Here is an 18,494-nt window from a genome sequence, read left to right on the forward strand (position 1 = left end):
ATACTGGTGGCCCACTGCAGCTAAGTTAATGAGATAACAATTTTATTAAATTGACTCTCATTGACAAGCTCATGAAATTGTGTAGCGTAATTTATTGAAAACATGAAGTTATTCGAAGAAACAATTTTGCTTAACTTTTTTTTTAATTTTTTGAGTTTTCAATTTATATTTTAAATTTTCGAGTCTGTTGCAGCATATCGACTAAGGGAACGTTCAAATATTACGTAACGCCTTCGAGGGGGAGGGGGGGGGGTTTATGCAAAGCGTTACGTTAGCGTCATATCGGGGGGAGGGGGTTCAAGCAAAACGTTACGTAACGCTTTCGAGTACGGAATGGTAGTTTTTTGTGCTTAATTCGTAGTGAAAAAGCGTTACATGGGGGAGGGGGGATTGAAAAAAGCGTTACGTTGGCGTTACATGGGGGAGGGGGGGGGTCAAAAATTCGGAAAAAAAGCGTTACGTAATCTTTGAACGTTCCCTAATGATACACATTTCATCTAAGTAATCAAACAAAACGTAGCCTTTATTGTAGAAATGTTTGTCTGGTTCCAACAAAAATAATGTACAATATCTTAAAGTGTTTTCACATGCGCACTGAAGTAGTTGTGTTTCTATATCAGAAGCAAATGTTCTACATTTATGCAGAAATACTGTACAGTACCAGCCTAGCTATCACAAGATTGTAACGGTGAATTTAATAAAAAATGCTTTTACACAAAACTAGCCATGTTTTTGTGGTCCTCACAATAATGCAAACAAAAGGATATGATGCGACAATATGGCCTGTTATATTTGACAGAGCAGAAAGTCAAATAATAAATATTTAGGCTCAGAAATCTCAGGAAACTAAGACTTTAGAGCCTTTTTCGCAGTTCGTTGCAACAAATAAACGGCAGCTCTTAACCCGCCTATATTAACTGAAGCCGTTCTTTTTAACTTCCACAAAGACGTGACAAAAGATATCGCTTTCAATATGGACCTTTTATCATTGGTGAGAATGCAAGCACGCGAGCTTTGTGGTTTTGTAACACGGGCCATCTCAACAAGCATCGCAGGATACAGAGTCCGATTGTCCAATTTTGAACCCACTCTCTTGCCGAATGGCAAGTCAGTGATAAACACGTCAACTAAACCAGGCCGCCATGGCAGATTTCGCACATCCCATCTCAATGTTTCTAAGGCATTGCTTGTTTCTGGAACTGCGTTTAAACTAGCTATGTTAGCCCTGCATTTCGTCACAGCCAAATCAGAGTTGTCTCCGGCTACATAAAATGCGTTTTTCCACTCCTGGGACCCTTCTATGGGAATGGCTCCACTGCCGCACATCGGATCAATGACAATTTCACCGGATTGAATGTTACACATCCTTAGCATGTTGTAGGCAATTGAAGCACGCAGGGTGGTGTAAGCAAAGTTTGTGATATTCCGACGGTGCAGGCTTTCTTGTGTAAGCGACAATGCAATCATCACCGAGTCAGTGCCAAGAGAAATCAGAATTTCTAGATTGTAATTGCTTAGGTCTACAGTCCATTGCGTCGAGTCCTGGACTGCACCACCCAAGTGAAATTCAGCATCTGGTGAGGTAATGCTTTGTTTTTTACCGACTCTGTTAGCGGATGCTCTAAATCTAACCAGAGAGTTTTCAACATTTCTTTCACTATTAATAGTCGTTTTCTTTCGGCGGGATACACTCTTTTGGTGTTTCAAATTTTCTTTCCAAAACTCAATCATTTCATTGTAAGGTAAACATGGTGCAAGCGCTTGAAGATCTTTGATAGCCTTCTCCCTATCTTCGTCGTATACGTAGTCTTTGAAAGTCTTCACAACAAGAAACAATCTGTCCACAGAACGCAGTTTGTGAAGATCTGGTAAGCAGTTAATGGCAGTTTGAAAATAAACTTTTCCTTGCGCAGTGGCGCTAGCATTGATGCATATTTTCTCTTTAATTTCCTCGTGTGCACAGAACTCCAGTCCCGTAGGTACAGTCGCTCCAATCGTTACCGTTTCATGGGCACTTTTAAAGTCGTGTACAATAGATTCCATGTCAATAAAGCATGCTTAGGTTACACAAGTTTCTAAAAAATTCGCACAAAGACCTATAACAAAGATATACAAGATAAAAATGCCTGATACGCTTATAATACCAAGGGATAAGTTTTTCAAAATACACGTACTTAAACACCCTATAAAATGGTAGTAACCAATCTATTACCGCAATACCCTGAAAAACATGAAAATCTTTTATGTATGCAAATTTGATAACATTATAACATTCGCTAGAGCAGTGCAGCATGACAAACGAAACGCAAAATTAAACGGACATAAATAAAAGTAGACATGGCACATCACCACCAAAGCAAAAGTTCCAAACGTTTTCATGTCACTAACCGTTTCCGAGAAAATCGTTCAGCCTCAGATGTTTCAATTCAACTGTGAATAACAGTGAAATACAAATAACTTATTGTCTTTAATCTGCTTCAAATCAATCGAGATAGAAGAAGAGACACCGCCACAGCCTTTTACACGTGAATTAACAACGTAAAAATGGCAACTTTTGGTTAATTGTGCTGTTCGAAACAAATTGTTTTATTTCGCCACCAAGGTTCTTCACTTACTTTGAAACAAACTTATCAAAGAATGATTTTGCTTTCACACAGCAAAACGCGCAAATATCTTGAACCAAAAAAAAAGAGAGTCAAAGTTTAAAATCGGCTTTTTCAGCTACGCTGCTTCATATTAGGTGTTGTGTAGTCTTTGCCAAACACGAATATTAGATTTAAAAGATTTTTGAAAGGAGTTTAGGTCAAAAATTCTAATGTAACATCCAAAACAAAATAATTATTTAAAAACTTTTTGTAAGCAGAACCCTTCTGATTACAGAAGCGGAATACAATAGTTTCGCAGGTCTTACGAAACACTAATTGACTACAACCCAATACTACTACGCTACACATATATTAAACTGACATAGATTTAGTGCATGTTGCCAGCTACAACCATGTTAAAATAAGCATCAACTAGAATTCACAAAAATTTAATCGTTTTGTTTTTTGTTCTTCTTTTGACCCTTGCAAAGAACTTGAATCACTGACGCAGGTCCGGTAATTATGGCTGGCTTTCGCTTGTTGGAAAAAATGTTTTTCGTCAACTACTCATTCCACTTGGTGCTGTTATACATAGAACTGACTTCCCAGCTAGAATGTCTATTATTTTTATGGTGATTTAACGTCGACGCCAATTTCTTGTTAACAAAACTGGATCGAGCTAATGATTGAGTTACCGTGGTGAATAAAAAAGACAATAAATAATCAGAAATGTTTCACCTTTGTCTTGTCAAAACAACAAGTTTTTAAAAAATGTTGGAAAATAGGCTTAAACATAAAGCTTGCAAAAGAGTCAACTAAAAAGAAAAATGAAGTTTCAGTTTTTAAAAAAGAGTTACCCAACCAATCCACGCAAGGATCACATTTAAAAACTTGTGTGCAAATACAAATGCTTCATCAAAAGTCTGAAATACATACACTACAGCGGAGCCCCACTAATCCGACCACACCAAAGACATGATCAGGGGTCATGTTAGTGGGGTGGTTCCAAACCGGAGTTCCACTGTTATTTCTTGACATTACTCATTCATATGATTACTGTAAACAACGGTTCCAAGGCATAAACGACTGTATTGTACTCAATAAGCAACTTTAACTATTAGAAGTAAAGTAATGAATATTATAAGTACAGAAAGGTGAGGTGTTTGTGAAGCAGGGTGAAGTATGACAATTTCGCAACAGAAAGTGGGTTTGAAGAAAGAGAAATATAGGTCAGCTTTGTGATATCAGGACCATGATGAATCAACTTCACACTGAGTGCATGAAATCAGGATGTCAATCACCTGAAAGTAATTGAAAACAACGATGAAGTTGTTAGGGTTGTTACTTATCAGTAACACTAACACCATTGCATTTATCAAATATGCACATTGCTCTAAAATAACAATTTGGCATTGTAAGTAAATAATAGATTGTTTGAAATCAGGGCTGCGACTTTTTCTTTCTTGTCGAACGACCAAAAATTCTACGCTTGTTTGTCGAATAGTAATATGACGTCACAAGAGTCAGATTATAAGCGTTTGGCGGCGAGTTACCGCACAAGTTGTGTGGTATCAGAGTCACTTACTTTAAGTTTTTAATCGCACGCTGGTTGAGTGATTCCATCTACGACGGCAAAAACATTGCCGTCGCCAAATCAACACACCTTGGATTGTTGTGACAATTGCCGTATGCTTTAATGTTTAATCAAACGAAATTTTATGCGCTTCTTCATCGCGTGTCACACGGTGGTAGCTCAGAGCATCACGCAAGCTATTTTATGCGCTGACAATGCTCTTGTGAACTATAAAAAGTTTGCAACCTTATAAATACCGGCTTATTGTTACGCAAAAGTTATTCTTTCATCGAATGCTTATTGTTTACCGGTGTCGTTGCGAATATAAATCATCGTGAAAGAAGATACAGTTAAAAAGTGGAATTTACCTGCTATAGATTATCAAACAGAAGGAAAAGCTAGTGTGGTATTTTGCAAAATTTGTAAAGAATTTTATGACGGAAACAAATCGGAATTAGAAAAGCTACGGGGTCAAGTTAAAAAAGTAGTACAAAATTGGATAAACGGTTCTTCAGCAGAAAAGAAAAATAATGCTTCTGATCGTATGGCATTGCGCGTTCATGAATGGGCAGTTTTGCGTCTTCAAGTGACGATGCGACAGCTTCATCCTCCCATACAGCGTCTTATGATTCCTATTCTGACAGCTAGCTCTTCATCACACAGACTCGTGTTTGCTCGCAGTATCTCAATTGTGCCGAAATTATGTTAGCGTAAACGTAAATCGAGGCAATCTTCCCGCAGTGAGATATTAATTTGTTACCGGTACGTGGTTATTATAACGTTATTTTATGATAATTCAAAGTTCGCTAGATGTCGAATTAATGTAAAACAAACGTAAATTTCTTCTTGGGCATTGTTACGTAGGCAGCAAAATTTCGTTATTTTTGCATTGACTTCACGTCTGTAGACGTTGAATTAATGTAAGAATGATGATTTTTTGCTGTCTGGGTACGCAATGTAACTCGCCAGGAAAATTAAATAGATTTGTGCTGACTCGAACGTTGAATCAACCCAAAATTAACTTACTTTTCCCCCTGAGTTCTTTAACGTGATTTAAGGTAACAGCGTGCGTATCGCTACTTTTGGTATTATTACATCACTACAAATCAAACAGTGCGGTCGTGACTCGTGATAGACTACTCTAGTATATTTTTCGCTCCTCGTTTTTTCGATTCAATGTCTGCAGACGTTGAATCAATGTAAAAACGACGGGTTTTTCCAGCTGGGTTGTGTGCTTTTGTGAATGCAAATGCAAAATCGCCCATTACGTAATCACAGAAACCCTTTTAGTGGATGGAAGTCAAGTTGCAACCGTGTTTATCTGTCTACTATTCTTTATTCACATTGCAAAACATTTCTGCAATCTTGGAACAACAAGTGCATAAGTCAGACATAAATCCAAACTTACAAACACGTTGACAATATAAAGTAGCCTACTTCGGTTATTTTATCTATAAAAGAAACCCGTTGTGTCGAATAGCACAAAACGTGTGTGGTGAAATGTTTGATGCCAGGCGTTGGAACTTTGATCAAAGCATTCTCCCGCAGTGTTCAAAATGGCGGCGTTGACGCCTTGGGAGTTTCTCATGTGAAGCGTCGCTTTTAGACCTTGCTTTGAAGTACCTGGTGCAAGAAAGTTTACGTAAGTCAGCACTCTTATGATTGCATCACGTGATGCTCCCCCCCTCCGATTGTTCCTAGACCTGACGACGTTTAGTCTTCTCTCAGTTTTTTTTCCTTTTTATTTTCGTAAGGCACGGCGTTTGTCGAATAGTGATGGCGCGTGTCGAGTGACCTCGTCACCGAAAAAGGCAAAAATCGCAGCCCTGTTTGAAATTTTTGCATTTGTGTGATAGCTGCCTCATTGAGAAAATATTTCTATTTCAAACATCTTGCAACATGTAAAAACAGTGCAAAAAAGGAAACTTATTCACTTTTGTGCATCTTGTCTATTGAAATTTTGCCATTTTTAAGAGAATTACCATCTATGGTGACCTCTTGTGTGATATCAATTATCATGAATTTCATAAACCTTTGAAAACAATAAACTTTATAATTAAACAGAGAAGTTGCATAGGTTATCATATAGGTTATTTATCATACAAGAGTTATAGATATTTAGTCAATTAGCCATAGACAATAATTTGTTAACAATACAGCTGATCACACTTTGTACACTGGCTATATGCTTGCATTTGATAAGTTGAGTTTAAATGCATGTAACTTATTACACACATGTCATTAATTACTGTCTATAATAGAGGGATGTTAACAAATCTTACGCGTTGTAATCAATAGACAGACAACAGACACATAAAACAACCTTTAGATTAAATAAATAAAATAAACATATATATATTACCTTTAGGATGTTTGTTTTAAAGGTTTATTAGTTCCCAAAGTTTCAACTTCTTCAACTAAAAAATCATCTGGATCATAAATAACTTTGACAAGTAGTGAACAGCTTGGGCATGTGGCAACATCTTCTCCACTTTGTAACTCTTCTAATGTGATTTCAAATCTAATTAAAAACAGAACATTCAATTGAATAAGTATATATAATCAGTTGATCATATAGCTTTGGTTGTAATGTCATATATTAATCTAAACGAGAAAGCTTCATTGCTTTAGTTCGTAAAATGTGTGACTAATGATGAACTGAAATTAAAAACAAATGTTGGAAGCTAGGTACTTTAAAACACAATCAGAAGTTAAAAAATCACAAATTCATCAGTAGTGATTGCATGCACGGCTTACACGCTCAAAAAAGAATGCAGCACACATAAGAAATTGTTCTTGAAACTGGATATGTTTATGATGCCGTAAGTATAGATAGTTTTGACTATTACACATACTTATCCCCACAAGGACATGGATAATAGTATGTTTCAGTATCTTCATCAAATTCAAAATCTTCTATTTCAACCTCATCATGGTAAACATCAGCCATTGCAGTATAGTACCGGTGATGTATTTGTGCGCAACAGCTTGTAGTCTGGGATTAAACTAAACAAAATTATAACCTATGTTATAACCTTCAAAAATATATTTCTTTAAACTTGTATCCGAGACATTTACACCACATGTGCCATGAATTGATTACATTTTATTTGTGATACTTTAATCATTGCAGTTTTTTTGTGAATTTTTAATTTGAGTTCAGCCTAATTTTTATGTCTTTTTTATGAATAATAAAGTTAGAGTTTTTATAATTTGTTTGAATTTGACAATCTTTTTGGGTAAGTTTTCATTCATCATGAGGGAATGTGAGTGTGACCACGTTTGCCAAACGAACTAGCATGTGATCTCTGTTTCGATGCACTACATTTTTGCTGTTAACATGTTAGTTTGGTGGCTGTAAAAAGTAACAATATATATATATATAATAATAATGGTGTTGCAAGCAAAGTACCGTATTTTACGGACCATAAGGCGCACTTTAAATTCTTTTTTTTCCTCATAAATTGATCGTGCGCCTTATGTATGGATCAAGTGCGGTAGTGCTTTATTGCCTACACTCAAAACCAGTACCGATATACTATTATATATGGTCCGGTGCGCCTTATGGTCTGGTGCGCCTTATAGTCCGGTGCGCCTTATGTATGAACAAAAAACTAATCAAAGCAATTTATTGACAGTGCGCCTTATACTCCGGTGCGCCTTATGGTCCGAAAAATACGGTAGTGCTTTTTCACCTTCATGATAACTTAGGTAGCAATTTATTAAATAAAATAATATATACTTGTAGGGGTAGGCAGTAAAAATGAAGGTATTCAGATTTTACATAGGACTCTTTTTTAAACAATAATATGATATGACAATGCAAAATCAGCAAAAAAATTTGAACTTTAGGTGTTTTTGGCGGTTAGCACCACAAAAACCTGAAAATTGCTTTTTCGGGTTGTAAATTTAACAAAAAATCACAATTTTTTGGAATAAATGGTTTTCAAATGTGAAATACAGCATGAACTTGTCATTTTTTATGCAAATCAGCTCTGTGAAGATGGAATAATAACTCAAAACTAATTCGGAATTTTATTAGTCAAAGAAAAGTCAAAAAAACACAAATAAATGGTAAAAAAGCATCAATTTTTTTATGGTAAAGTGTTCAGAAAAGGACATGCCTATTGCAAAACCCTGGACACTAGAAGAGATAAAGAATATTATGGTATAAAATGGGGAAGCTTTCGAGGTTAATGCATTTAATGGACTTCTTGAACTGTTGATGGCATCTCAGAGGGGGGGGGAGGTTAGGGTGATGAAATAAGGATTTGGGTATCTTATTCCAGAGTCGTGCCGCTGAGGGAAAATACCTGAACTGACAGAAAATGACCATCATGACTGACTCTGCGAGTAAATACCTTAATTCATATAATAATAATCCCATATAATAGCCTATTATAATAATGATATAATATTAATCCCATATTCTAATATGCATCCCTAAGTTGATCAAAAAGTACCCTGTCCTATAGTTCTCTGTCTTGTGATTGCCCCAAAATCTGTTAACTACAGACATGAAACAGGTCCAAGCTGTCTGTTATACTTTAGACAGCATCTCGATCATGAAAGTAAATGGAGTTTATCAGTCGCTTCACTTCAGATCACGTAAATATTCCAGCTTTGGTTTTTGCATCTTGCAAAGTTTTAAAACAGCTCTTTAATTGCTTGAATGCTCCGCTCCACCCTCTGTAGAGTTGTTTAAGACCTAGTTTTATGTGCAGAGAAGACATCAGTATTTTTGTTGCATCTACCGGAGGTTGTTGTTTTACATTATAAGGTCCAATCTCATAGGTGGTTCTTGGAGGCCAATTCCTCTTCTTGTGAAAAACGGTGTTTCTGTTATCCCAGAGACAAAGACAGCATCAAAACTTGATAGAACCACCCGGAAGCACCATTATGAAAGCCACCATCTTGAAATCACCAACGACCTCCCAATTGTAGAGGTCCTACTTCAATGCACTCATCACGATTTTGATGTTTTAATATTCTTCCTTTATATAAACTGAGTAAGCCGGAAGAATGGAGGGACACTTGTCTGCGTTACTCAACAATCCAGCTGTGATATTTTAGATGAGCTGTCGATGAAAAGCTTCCAGTCAAGGATTGCAGGAAATGCCTATTTAGCCTGAAAGACTTCTATATCATGGCAGTAGCATAAACCGTCTTTAAATGTGTAGAACACTAAAAAGCTTCTTTGTGAAATAAGTTGAACACTGTCATCCAATAAGTCCCATCGCTCTGTTGTAAAAATGAGTAGCTCAGCATTGGACTTTATCAATGACAATTTTCCGACACTATCACAAGACACAAGGTAGACCAAAACTTTCTTGGGAAGAACTTGTAAAACGTGACCTTGTAGCCCTGAACAATGGACTCTGCCAACCCAATAAATCGCGAGGTGTGGAGGGGAAGACTTAGTTCTTGACAGACAGACAGGCCACACCCTCATGAGGATTAATTCATAGCCTGTAGTGTATAATCAAAATTGGTTGATGATGATGATCGTTTATGTCTTTTTAATGGCGATAGTAAGGGCGCTTTTCACCAGTAACTCAGAGTTGAAGACAAGACAAACACATTGTGTAGGGGTTGCATCTCGCAAAGCAGTAAATTTAAATAACTTGCTCAAGTAAGGTATGCGACTGCAAAAATGCTCAGCCCTTTTTGTTTCATCACAAAAGTAAAACCTTGCAAGGCTTTGTGTGCAAACAGAATCCAATTGTTACTTAATTATACACATTAGTAGGTAACTATTGCTGGAAGCAGCTGACAGTAAATTTTCAACGTTATGTATAGGCTATGCCTATTTTCATGAGAAATGAGAAAAATTCAAACTAATATGAGGAACACAAACCTGAAGTTATTGTGGTACAATAAAGACTTTTTGTATTTTTTTGGCAAAATCAAACAGAAAACAGCAATTATTTCTCAAGGACAAAATTTTTTTCTTGTTTTGTTACACTGTGTTATTGATGGTGAGTGGGATGTTTCCCAAGAAGGGAATTAAGAAGTATTTCTGCAAGATTCCTCAAGTATAGCAGGCAGTATCAAATATCATTACTTCATATTTTGGAAATTAAACTCAATTTTAGGTGTTTTTGCCTCAATATCTATGCTTTTTTTACCATTTTTTGGACTTTTCTTAGACTAATATTATTCCAAATTAGTCTTGAGTTATTGTTCTATTTTCACAGAGCTGATTTGCATAAAAAAACGACAAGTTCATGCAGTGTTATACATCTGAAAACCATTCATTTCAGAAAATTGTGATTTTTGTTAAATTTAAAATCTGAAAAAAGCAATTTTCAGTTTTTTGTGGTGCTAACCGCCAAAAACGCCTAAAGTTCAATTTTTTTTGCTGATTCAGCATTGTCATATCATATTATTGTCTAAAAAAGAGTCCTATGCAAAATCCAAAGTTATTGCCTAAAATCCACCCTGTACTGCCTACCCCTAATACTTGTCTAAAAAAATAGTTTTATCAATGTATAATTTGTGAGCTTTAGTTTTGCAATTTGTTTTATTGCTGCCGCCTTCATAAGTTTATTATGCAAGAGCGACTTGACATTTCGCAAATAGATACAGTACAGCGCATGCCGCATATTGAGGTCAAACATCATGCTCAAGTGAACGTGTGCAATGCATAATTGCATATAGCCTCAAGGCTATATTTATATTCACAATATATATATTATATATGGTAAACACAGCCTCTGCCTAAAAAATGCATGCAGCAGCTACAAAAGGTCATGTCTCAAACAACATAAATGGTTGGTTTTGAAGCTTTATCCTCAGACTGACAAAGCCTTGATAGGTTATTCCTGGTAGTTTCACATAGTTGTAGAGGCTCTTGACGCAGGGCAGGTTACTGAAATTGACAGATTGAAGTTTCCGATTGTTGAAAATGTTGTTGGCAGGGAATTTATTCTATCCATTAGGTGCCGCTTACTGAAAAATGCCATGGTTTAAATAACGACAGTAGAATAAAAATCGTTATACCATCCAATTTGTTTTACATTGGTCGTAGTAACAGCCTATAAATAAATACTACTTTTACACGCTACCTGCCTGCAGACAAAAGCATATGACTAGGCCTATAAGTAGTCTCAACCCAGCTTCTGGTTTTTTATTAGGGTATACGTGGCTGAAAACTAGGCTAGTACACTGGCACATTTTTTGATTGTCTATTACTAAGGTTGGGTCTTAGTACACATTTTAACGTTTTTACCACAATACAGCTTAAAAACGCCTTGTTCAGATGATGTGGCTAAAAGCTACCAAATCATTGACATAAACAGGTGGTGGGTGCAATTCCTGCTTCTCACAGACATTTGTGTAAAATAAATCAGCAGCCTACTCCACACCTTTCTTCATAAAGACACAAATTTCAATGCATATCCCTTCCTGGTCTTTCACTACCGGTATCACTTAACCCAGCGGTTTCCAACCTTTTTGGTACTGTGACCCTTTTATAACATTTGCCAAGTTGCAGTGACCCCAAGGATAAAATTAGTTGGATTGATCCTCCTTCACTGCACTTTTGGAGCTAACTAGTAGACTACTAGGCTAACTTGTCTTCTAAATAAATAAATAAGGCAGTAGCTATTTGACCGGCGCCGGTCTTTGAATCTGAAACACTATTTGACCGGTCATGATGTCACTAAATAAGCATTTTTTTCTTTTTCTCTTTCAAAGCAAAAGACGAGAAGAGTGCCTATAGGCCTATAAGTTCTAAATTCAACACTTACGCCCAACTGATTCGGTGGCGCGTAGGATATGTATCGGGCTGGTGCTCCAGAGAGAATGAGTTCGATACTACGCGGAAGCGTTTTTTTTTTAATTTTTATCTAAATTTTTACCCGAAGTGACTCAATCGTTAGGCTTCTGCATTTTTGTGGTCAATTTTTAATTTGAGTAGCCTACAGCCCAATTTTTTATGTCCTTTCAAATAAGAGTAGCCTAATAAAGTTAGAGTTTTTTAATTTTCTTGAATTTAAAAATTTCTTTGGATAATTTTCCGTTCGTCATAAGAGGATGTGACCGTGTTTGCCGAACGACGCAAAAATGTAATGCGTCGTTCGGCAAACACGGTCACATCCTCTTATGACGAACGGAAAATTACCCAGAGAAATTCTCAAATTCCAGAAAATTAAAAACTCTTAACTGTATTACTCTTATTTGAAAAGACATAAAAAATTGGGTTGTAGGCTACTCAAATTAAAAATTAACCACCAAAATGCAGTAGCCTAACGATTGAGTCACTTCGGGTCAAAATTTAGTTAAAAATTAAAAATAAAAAAACGCTTCCGCGTAGTATCGAACTCATTCCCTCTGGAGCACCAGCCGGAGACTTCTCCTACGCGCCACCGAATCTGTTGAACATAACGGCCGAATTCAGAACTTATATAGGCACTCTTCTCGTCTTTTGCTTTGAAAGAAAAAAAGCCTATATAGTGACGTCATGACCGGTCAAATAGTGTTTCCGATTCAAAGACCGGCGCCGGTCAAATAGCCACTGCCAATAAATAAACAACACAACAATTTGTTCAGTGAGAAAGCTGTGCTTGCTTCTTTTTAGCCAGATCTGAAATCCTTGGAGCAGTCTTTGCAAGAGCACAACACAGATCATCTTCTGCATCAAGTCTGCTCCTGTATTTAGATTTGATAACCAACAAGCTTGAAAAGCCTGTTTCACAAAGGTACGGTATGTTGTTGGAAAAGGAAGAATCAGACGCGATGCGATCTCAGACAGAACGGGATATGACTGCAAACTTTTCGCAAATAGCTCTAAAACTTACATGTTCATACTTCATGTTTTCATTTTTAAAAGGCCTCAGGTGACCCCAGGCAAATTGTCAGGCGACCCCAGTTGGGGTCGCGACCCACAGGTTGGGAACCGCTGAGTCTTAACCTGAGTTTAGTTTTTTTTTTTTTTTTGGAAATGAAAAATTGAAAACATGAAGTATGAACATGTAAGTTTTAGAGCTGCCAGAAATTGATTAATTACGATACATTGTGATACGCACACATCATTTCTTATTGTCTTTATTTTATTATTTTTACATAGTTTTTCCATAAATAATATGGCTGTCTGTTTTGAAAACAAAAATTGGAATAAGAAATGAAAAAGCAATTCGCTCGATTCCTGGTCTTTTGTGGTCTTCACTCCATTGTATTGAATGTGCAAAAATAAATGTATTTGATGAGGACGTGGAAAAAGAAATGATAAAACTGGCAACTTTTGTCAAATCATGTGTGGCAAAAGTTTCCAAGTTATATTTTTGAAATAATAAACTCAATCCCGATTTCGAAACCAACCTAAAAATTTCGGAATTGAGATTATGAGGAATTTTTCTTCTGCAATATCGAGATGTACTTCGATCGAATTAATCCTAGGATCAAAATTTAAAAATAGCTTCATTTTCGATCAAGTTAATCCCAGAATCGGGTTACAAAATAATTTAAAGTAGCCTCCGGTAGGCTACCCGGATTTCGTGGTTTTCCACTTTTCCTGGATCCCATCCTCAACCCTGTTGATGGAACCTTGGAACCTCAAGCACCAATCTAAATTGTTTGACGTCATAATTGGTAGGCGTTGTGTTCTTAGTTCTGTGTTCAGAGTAATCAACTTTTTAGTTGCACCTAGTAGGCTACAGTTGACACATATTACATGTTCTCCCTCTCGCCCTTTTATTAACAAACCCAAAGCATAAATTGTGATTAAATGGATAGCTTAAGTTGCAATCAATTGATGTGAATTTAATTACGATTTATTTCACTCACTAGGTACGGTACCGTATTGCTTTGAGGCACAATAGGACAAGGGACAAAAAAATGTTTTATTAACAGCAACTGCAACCCTGGCTTTGGTCCACTCCACCGTTGAATAAAGCGTCCTTACCTGGTGCCGCAATGCCCATACTCGTTTCATCAGCTGGCCAATCAACGATGCATTGCGTACTGTGACTGGATACCTGCTCCTTACTCCAACAGAGTACCCTACACTTACCAACAAGGCCTATGAGAGGGGGGTAGGCTACGTAGGGTAGGCTACGGCGTACCCTTGAAGGCCCTGGCCTGTGTTTGTTGGGGGGCCCGAAATTGTGATTTTATAATTTACCCGCAAAAATGTGTGGTTAAAACCATCCTAAACGACTAAATTCAAGCATAAAAGTTGTTTATCTTTAGTCCTGGGGGGCCCGTAATGTAGGCTAGTAAAAGGGCCCGGAAAGGTAATTGAGTGCATTGCGAGCAAATTAGAAACCCAAAGTGGCAATTTAATGCTTTACGTGCAAAAATGTTCTGTTAAAAGTACCCTAAATTAAATCATAAAAGTTATGGTTATTCTCCTGTCTTTGGGGTATAGTGTAGCAAAAGCAATTTTGAAAAAAGCCCGGGTGTTTTGTGTTTTTTAAAAACTATTTGAAAAAGTTAATTTCACGCTTATTTCACTTCAAATAAACTCCGGAGTTGAAGCAGGAGCTGGAGTCAATATACTTTCGGAGCAGAAGCAGAGACGGAGTAAAAAAACTGACTTCGTTCACCTCTGCTAGGCATGTGGTGAATGCAAAAGTTAATGAAGAAAGGTTATTGGTCAGATGATTAATTTGATTATGTTTTAACAATGATGTTATGTTTGAGCCTTGGTTGAGTGCTTGACTTGTACCAGATAGGCTACATGTAACACTCAGTAACGTTAATGGATTTAACATTTTTTATTAAACACACAAAAAAACTACTAAATCAAACGTTTTCGACACCACATAGTGTCCTCATCAGAAATAATTACAGGCTACATCTAAGAGAAATAAATAAATTTGAAAACTTTATATTAAAGCTGTACAAGCGACTCCTCTCAACAGCACCATCGACAACTGACACACGAGTTCAATGCAGGATACACAAATTGGCGACGGTCAGATCACATGATAGGCTATGCACAACACAAAACACTAAATAATAGTGTTTTTGCTGCCTGATACTATTTCTATTATTGCGCACAGATATCCAATTCTACAATGAAATGTTGTATGATGCGCAATACGCCTACGCAAACATCACGCATTTTGCCCAAGACAAAGGGGGCTCGGAGTGAAAGGGGGGCCCGGAATAACTCTTCGTACCCCTAGTGAAAATTTCTCTCAGAGGCCCTGCTTACCAATCCGTGCAGGCATCCAACCTGCAGAGCTTCGCAGAAAGAGAGTCATTATTAGGCTATAGGCTAGGCTACACAGAGGCGCAGAAACGAGTTTTGACTGGGGGGCAGGATTATGAAAAAAGGACACTTTTGTTGCTGAAAGGCCTATTTTTTTAAAGTTTTACATAACATAGGCTATAGCGATAATGCTCCTCTCAGCTCATTATCGAGTAATGATACAAGTGTCCGGTAAACAAAACAACAATGGCACGGAAGGGCATCATGCTATGTTATAGGCCTAATGATGTAAGCTACTATGATACAGAATTTTGTGTCGTGATTAGCCTATTACTGAAATGCAAAAATGAAAGATTATAATTAGGCTAAAGGCGAATAGCAGAAATTGTTATATTGTAAAATGTGCAGTAGCTTATAGGCTACTTGACCTCAAAAGGGCGCTATTGCCCCCCCATTCACAGAAAAATTGAGGGCAGGGGGGCAATAGCCCCCCTAACCCCCCCTCCGCTTCCGGCGCCCCTGGCTATACACCTCGATCGCTGGGAAGAAGATCCTAACTACTTGCTCTACGCAAAACTCAGCGTGCCACTTTAAGAATCTTCACGGTGATTAAAGTCAAAACATCCCTTTGTACCAGCTGCCCTTGAATTCAACCATTCAGTGATCACACCACCAGTGCAGCGCATTATAGTCTATAGAAGATAGCCTACTTGGAACACAGCCATTGTGTGCCATGGATAGGCTACTAAACGCCATGGTCTTATACCTCATCCGGTGGCGCGCCCCCTGGTATGGACCTGCCCGACTTGGGTCAAGTAGGCGTATAGGCCTACAATTCAACCAGGTGTCGGCCGTTTCCATTCCAATATAAGCTATAGACTACACGTGGGATTTGGCTCCCTCATCATCCTGCGAGCACGGTTCGGCGCGGAGAAACAAACTGCTGACCATGTTGTTTTTGAATGCTCATTTACAAGGCGCCAATTAAAATACGTAGCAGAATTGGACGAAACGACACTGCACCTGGCTTTCCATCCCAGCAATCTTGTCTCACAGAAAAGAAGAAGAAGAATAACAACAACGAAAATTAGCCTATTAGGCTACATAAGTATTAGAAAGTAGTCTTAGAAAGGTACCGTACGGTACATAAGTCTTAAAAAAGTAGAATTTTTTATTTAACCATGTAAGTAGGGTATATTACCCAGCCAGCAAGCCTATATGGGCCCCACATGGGGACCCACATGGGCTGATGTACGGGCCCCATGTGAGATGCCCATATGGGGCCCATACACATTGTGTCCGCGGGCATCACATTGCCCCCATATAGGCTGCCCATATTCATTTATGGGTTTCATGTGGGTTGCTCACACTCAACCCACAAATCTAATATGGGCTGCCCATATGTAACCCATAAATCTAATACAGGCTGCCCATATGTATATCAGGTATATAACTGCAGACAGATGCCAAAGTGCTGCAAGCAGTGAACTTTGCGCAATGCATAGCAAGGTGTCAATCGGCGTAAGCCAAGAGCGTCAACTGCAGACAGTGCACACGACGATGAACTGTTTTATTTTTATCAACAACGCACGAGTAGGTATATAGCTCCATGTGACATTTTCCTATTTGTGGTACGTAAGCACAAAAAATAGTACTACTGCTAACCTTACCAAAGTGCTTCAACTGCAAGCAGTGAGCTTTGCGCAATGCATAGCAAGGTGCCTCCAGTAATTTTGCTTGTTCAATTTCATTTTGTGTTTGTTTAAAAGATCAACAAAAGTCGTTTGAGACTAATAAAAAATCTCAAAGTCTAGACAAATGCTGATCGAGGTGTATATCATATTAGTATGGGTTGCCCACAAACCTTTGAATCACTGTGTGGGTAGCCCATGGTCTGCCCATAAAAAATGTGGGCAGCCCATGGCCTGCCCATGAAAAATGTGGGTAGCCCATGGTCTGCCCATAAAAAATGTGGGCAGCCCATGGTCTGCCCATAAAAAATGTGGGCAGCCCATGGCCTGCCCATGAAAAATGTGGGTAGCCCATGATCTGCCCATAAAAAATGTGGGCTGCCCATGTTCTGCCCATAAAAAATGTGGGCAGCCCATGGTCTGCCCATAAACAAAGTGGGCAGCCCATGGTCTGCCCATAAACAAAGTGGGAAGCCCATCAATATTTCATGCTTAGCCCATGATCAATAATTTTATGTGGCTAAATTTCTTAAAATGCATTTATATGATCACGCATTTGAAGATTGGAAGTTTTATATTCCACCTTGTCATTTAGCAACACATTCTGCAAGAAAGCCCATATTGGGCGCATATGGCAAAAACAAAAGAACCCACATAAAACCCCACATGCCCACAAGCCCATTAAAATAGTATATGGGGCCCATATGGGCTTGCTGGCTGGGTAACGACTTGTTTATTGCTGAACATCTCTGAAATGTTAGACTAGTTAAGTTTAGGCACAATTATCTTCTTTCTGCAAAGCCTCTCGTGTTAGGTTATCGTTATGCCATCAAGTGTCTAATAAAGAAGATAATTGCTTTTTTTAGTTTTGATATCAACTGGTCCAGTGGTTCCCAACCGGGGTGCGGCGGAAGTCTGGGGTAGCCTACCATTTAAAATACTTTGGGGTGCCGCGAGCTGTTTGTCTCATTCGATTTTATCTGTCTTCAGTTGTTCTGAAACAAAAAACAAAAAAAAACAATTCTATTGATTAGCCTACCCGCAGCATCCCGAATATTTGGTGTTAAAAATAAAAACTGTTTATTAATGCGGTGTAGGCTACAGAAAATCATGCATAGGTAGCCTGAGAGACTCATTTTACCACCTGATTTTCATCTTATTTTGAATCATAAAAGGAAAAAAGAACTGATGAACATGCGTAGGCCTAATGACAAAAGTATAAAGCCGTTACACAGGAAGGTGCTGTTCGATGAGTTCTGGATAAAAAATTGAAAGGAATAGCCTTGCTTGTATGAAAGACAGAAGAACAACCAACGCAATTTTCACCATGAGAATGGTTGGTGAAAGAGCAATCAAAGTCCAACAAGACCTAAGTATCTAGCATTTGTAGATTTCAAAAAGCCCTTCGATAAAGTTTGTCACGAACAGCTTTTTAAGATGCTAAACAACATTAACGTTGATGACAAGGACCGGCACATAATTAAAAA

At 37.9% G+C, this 18,494-nt stretch overlaps 2 protein-coding genes across 2 annotated transcripts; both read right to left on the reverse strand.

Annotated features, from left to right (window-relative positions):
- Nucleotides 1-505: 505 nt before the first annotated feature.
- Nucleotides 506-3,227, reverse strand: LOC145767030 (tRNA (guanine(6)-N(2))-methyltransferase THUMP3-like). Its single transcript, XM_082578761.1, has one exon. It carries the CDS (start codon nt 2,041-2,043, stop codon nt 847-849), a length of 1,197 nt encoding a protein of 398 aa, XP_082434887.1. The 5' UTR covers nt 2,044-3,227; the 3' UTR covers nt 506-846.
- On the reverse strand, nt 2,097-7,190 carry LOC145767031 (diphthamide biosynthesis protein 3-like). The gene is made up of 3 exons (XM_082578762.1): nt 7,014-7,190; nt 6,521-6,679; nt 2,097-3,886 (listed from the first exon to the last, which is right to left on the reverse strand). Exons 1-2 carry the CDS (start codon nt 7,106-7,108, stop codon nt 6,523-6,525), a joined length of 252 nt encoding a protein of 83 aa, XP_082434888.1. The 5' UTR covers nt 7,109-7,190; the 3' UTR covers nt 2,097-3,886; nt 6,521-6,522.
- Nucleotides 7,191-18,494: the final 11,304 nt, after the last annotated feature.

Source organism: Aplidium turbinatum, chromosome 3 (assembly GCF_918807975.1).
Source record: "Aplidium turbinatum chromosome 3, kaAplTurb1.1, whole genome shotgun sequence".
NCBI classification, from domain to species: Eukaryota; Metazoa; Chordata; class Ascidiacea; order Aplousobranchia; family Polyclinidae; genus Aplidium; species Aplidium turbinatum.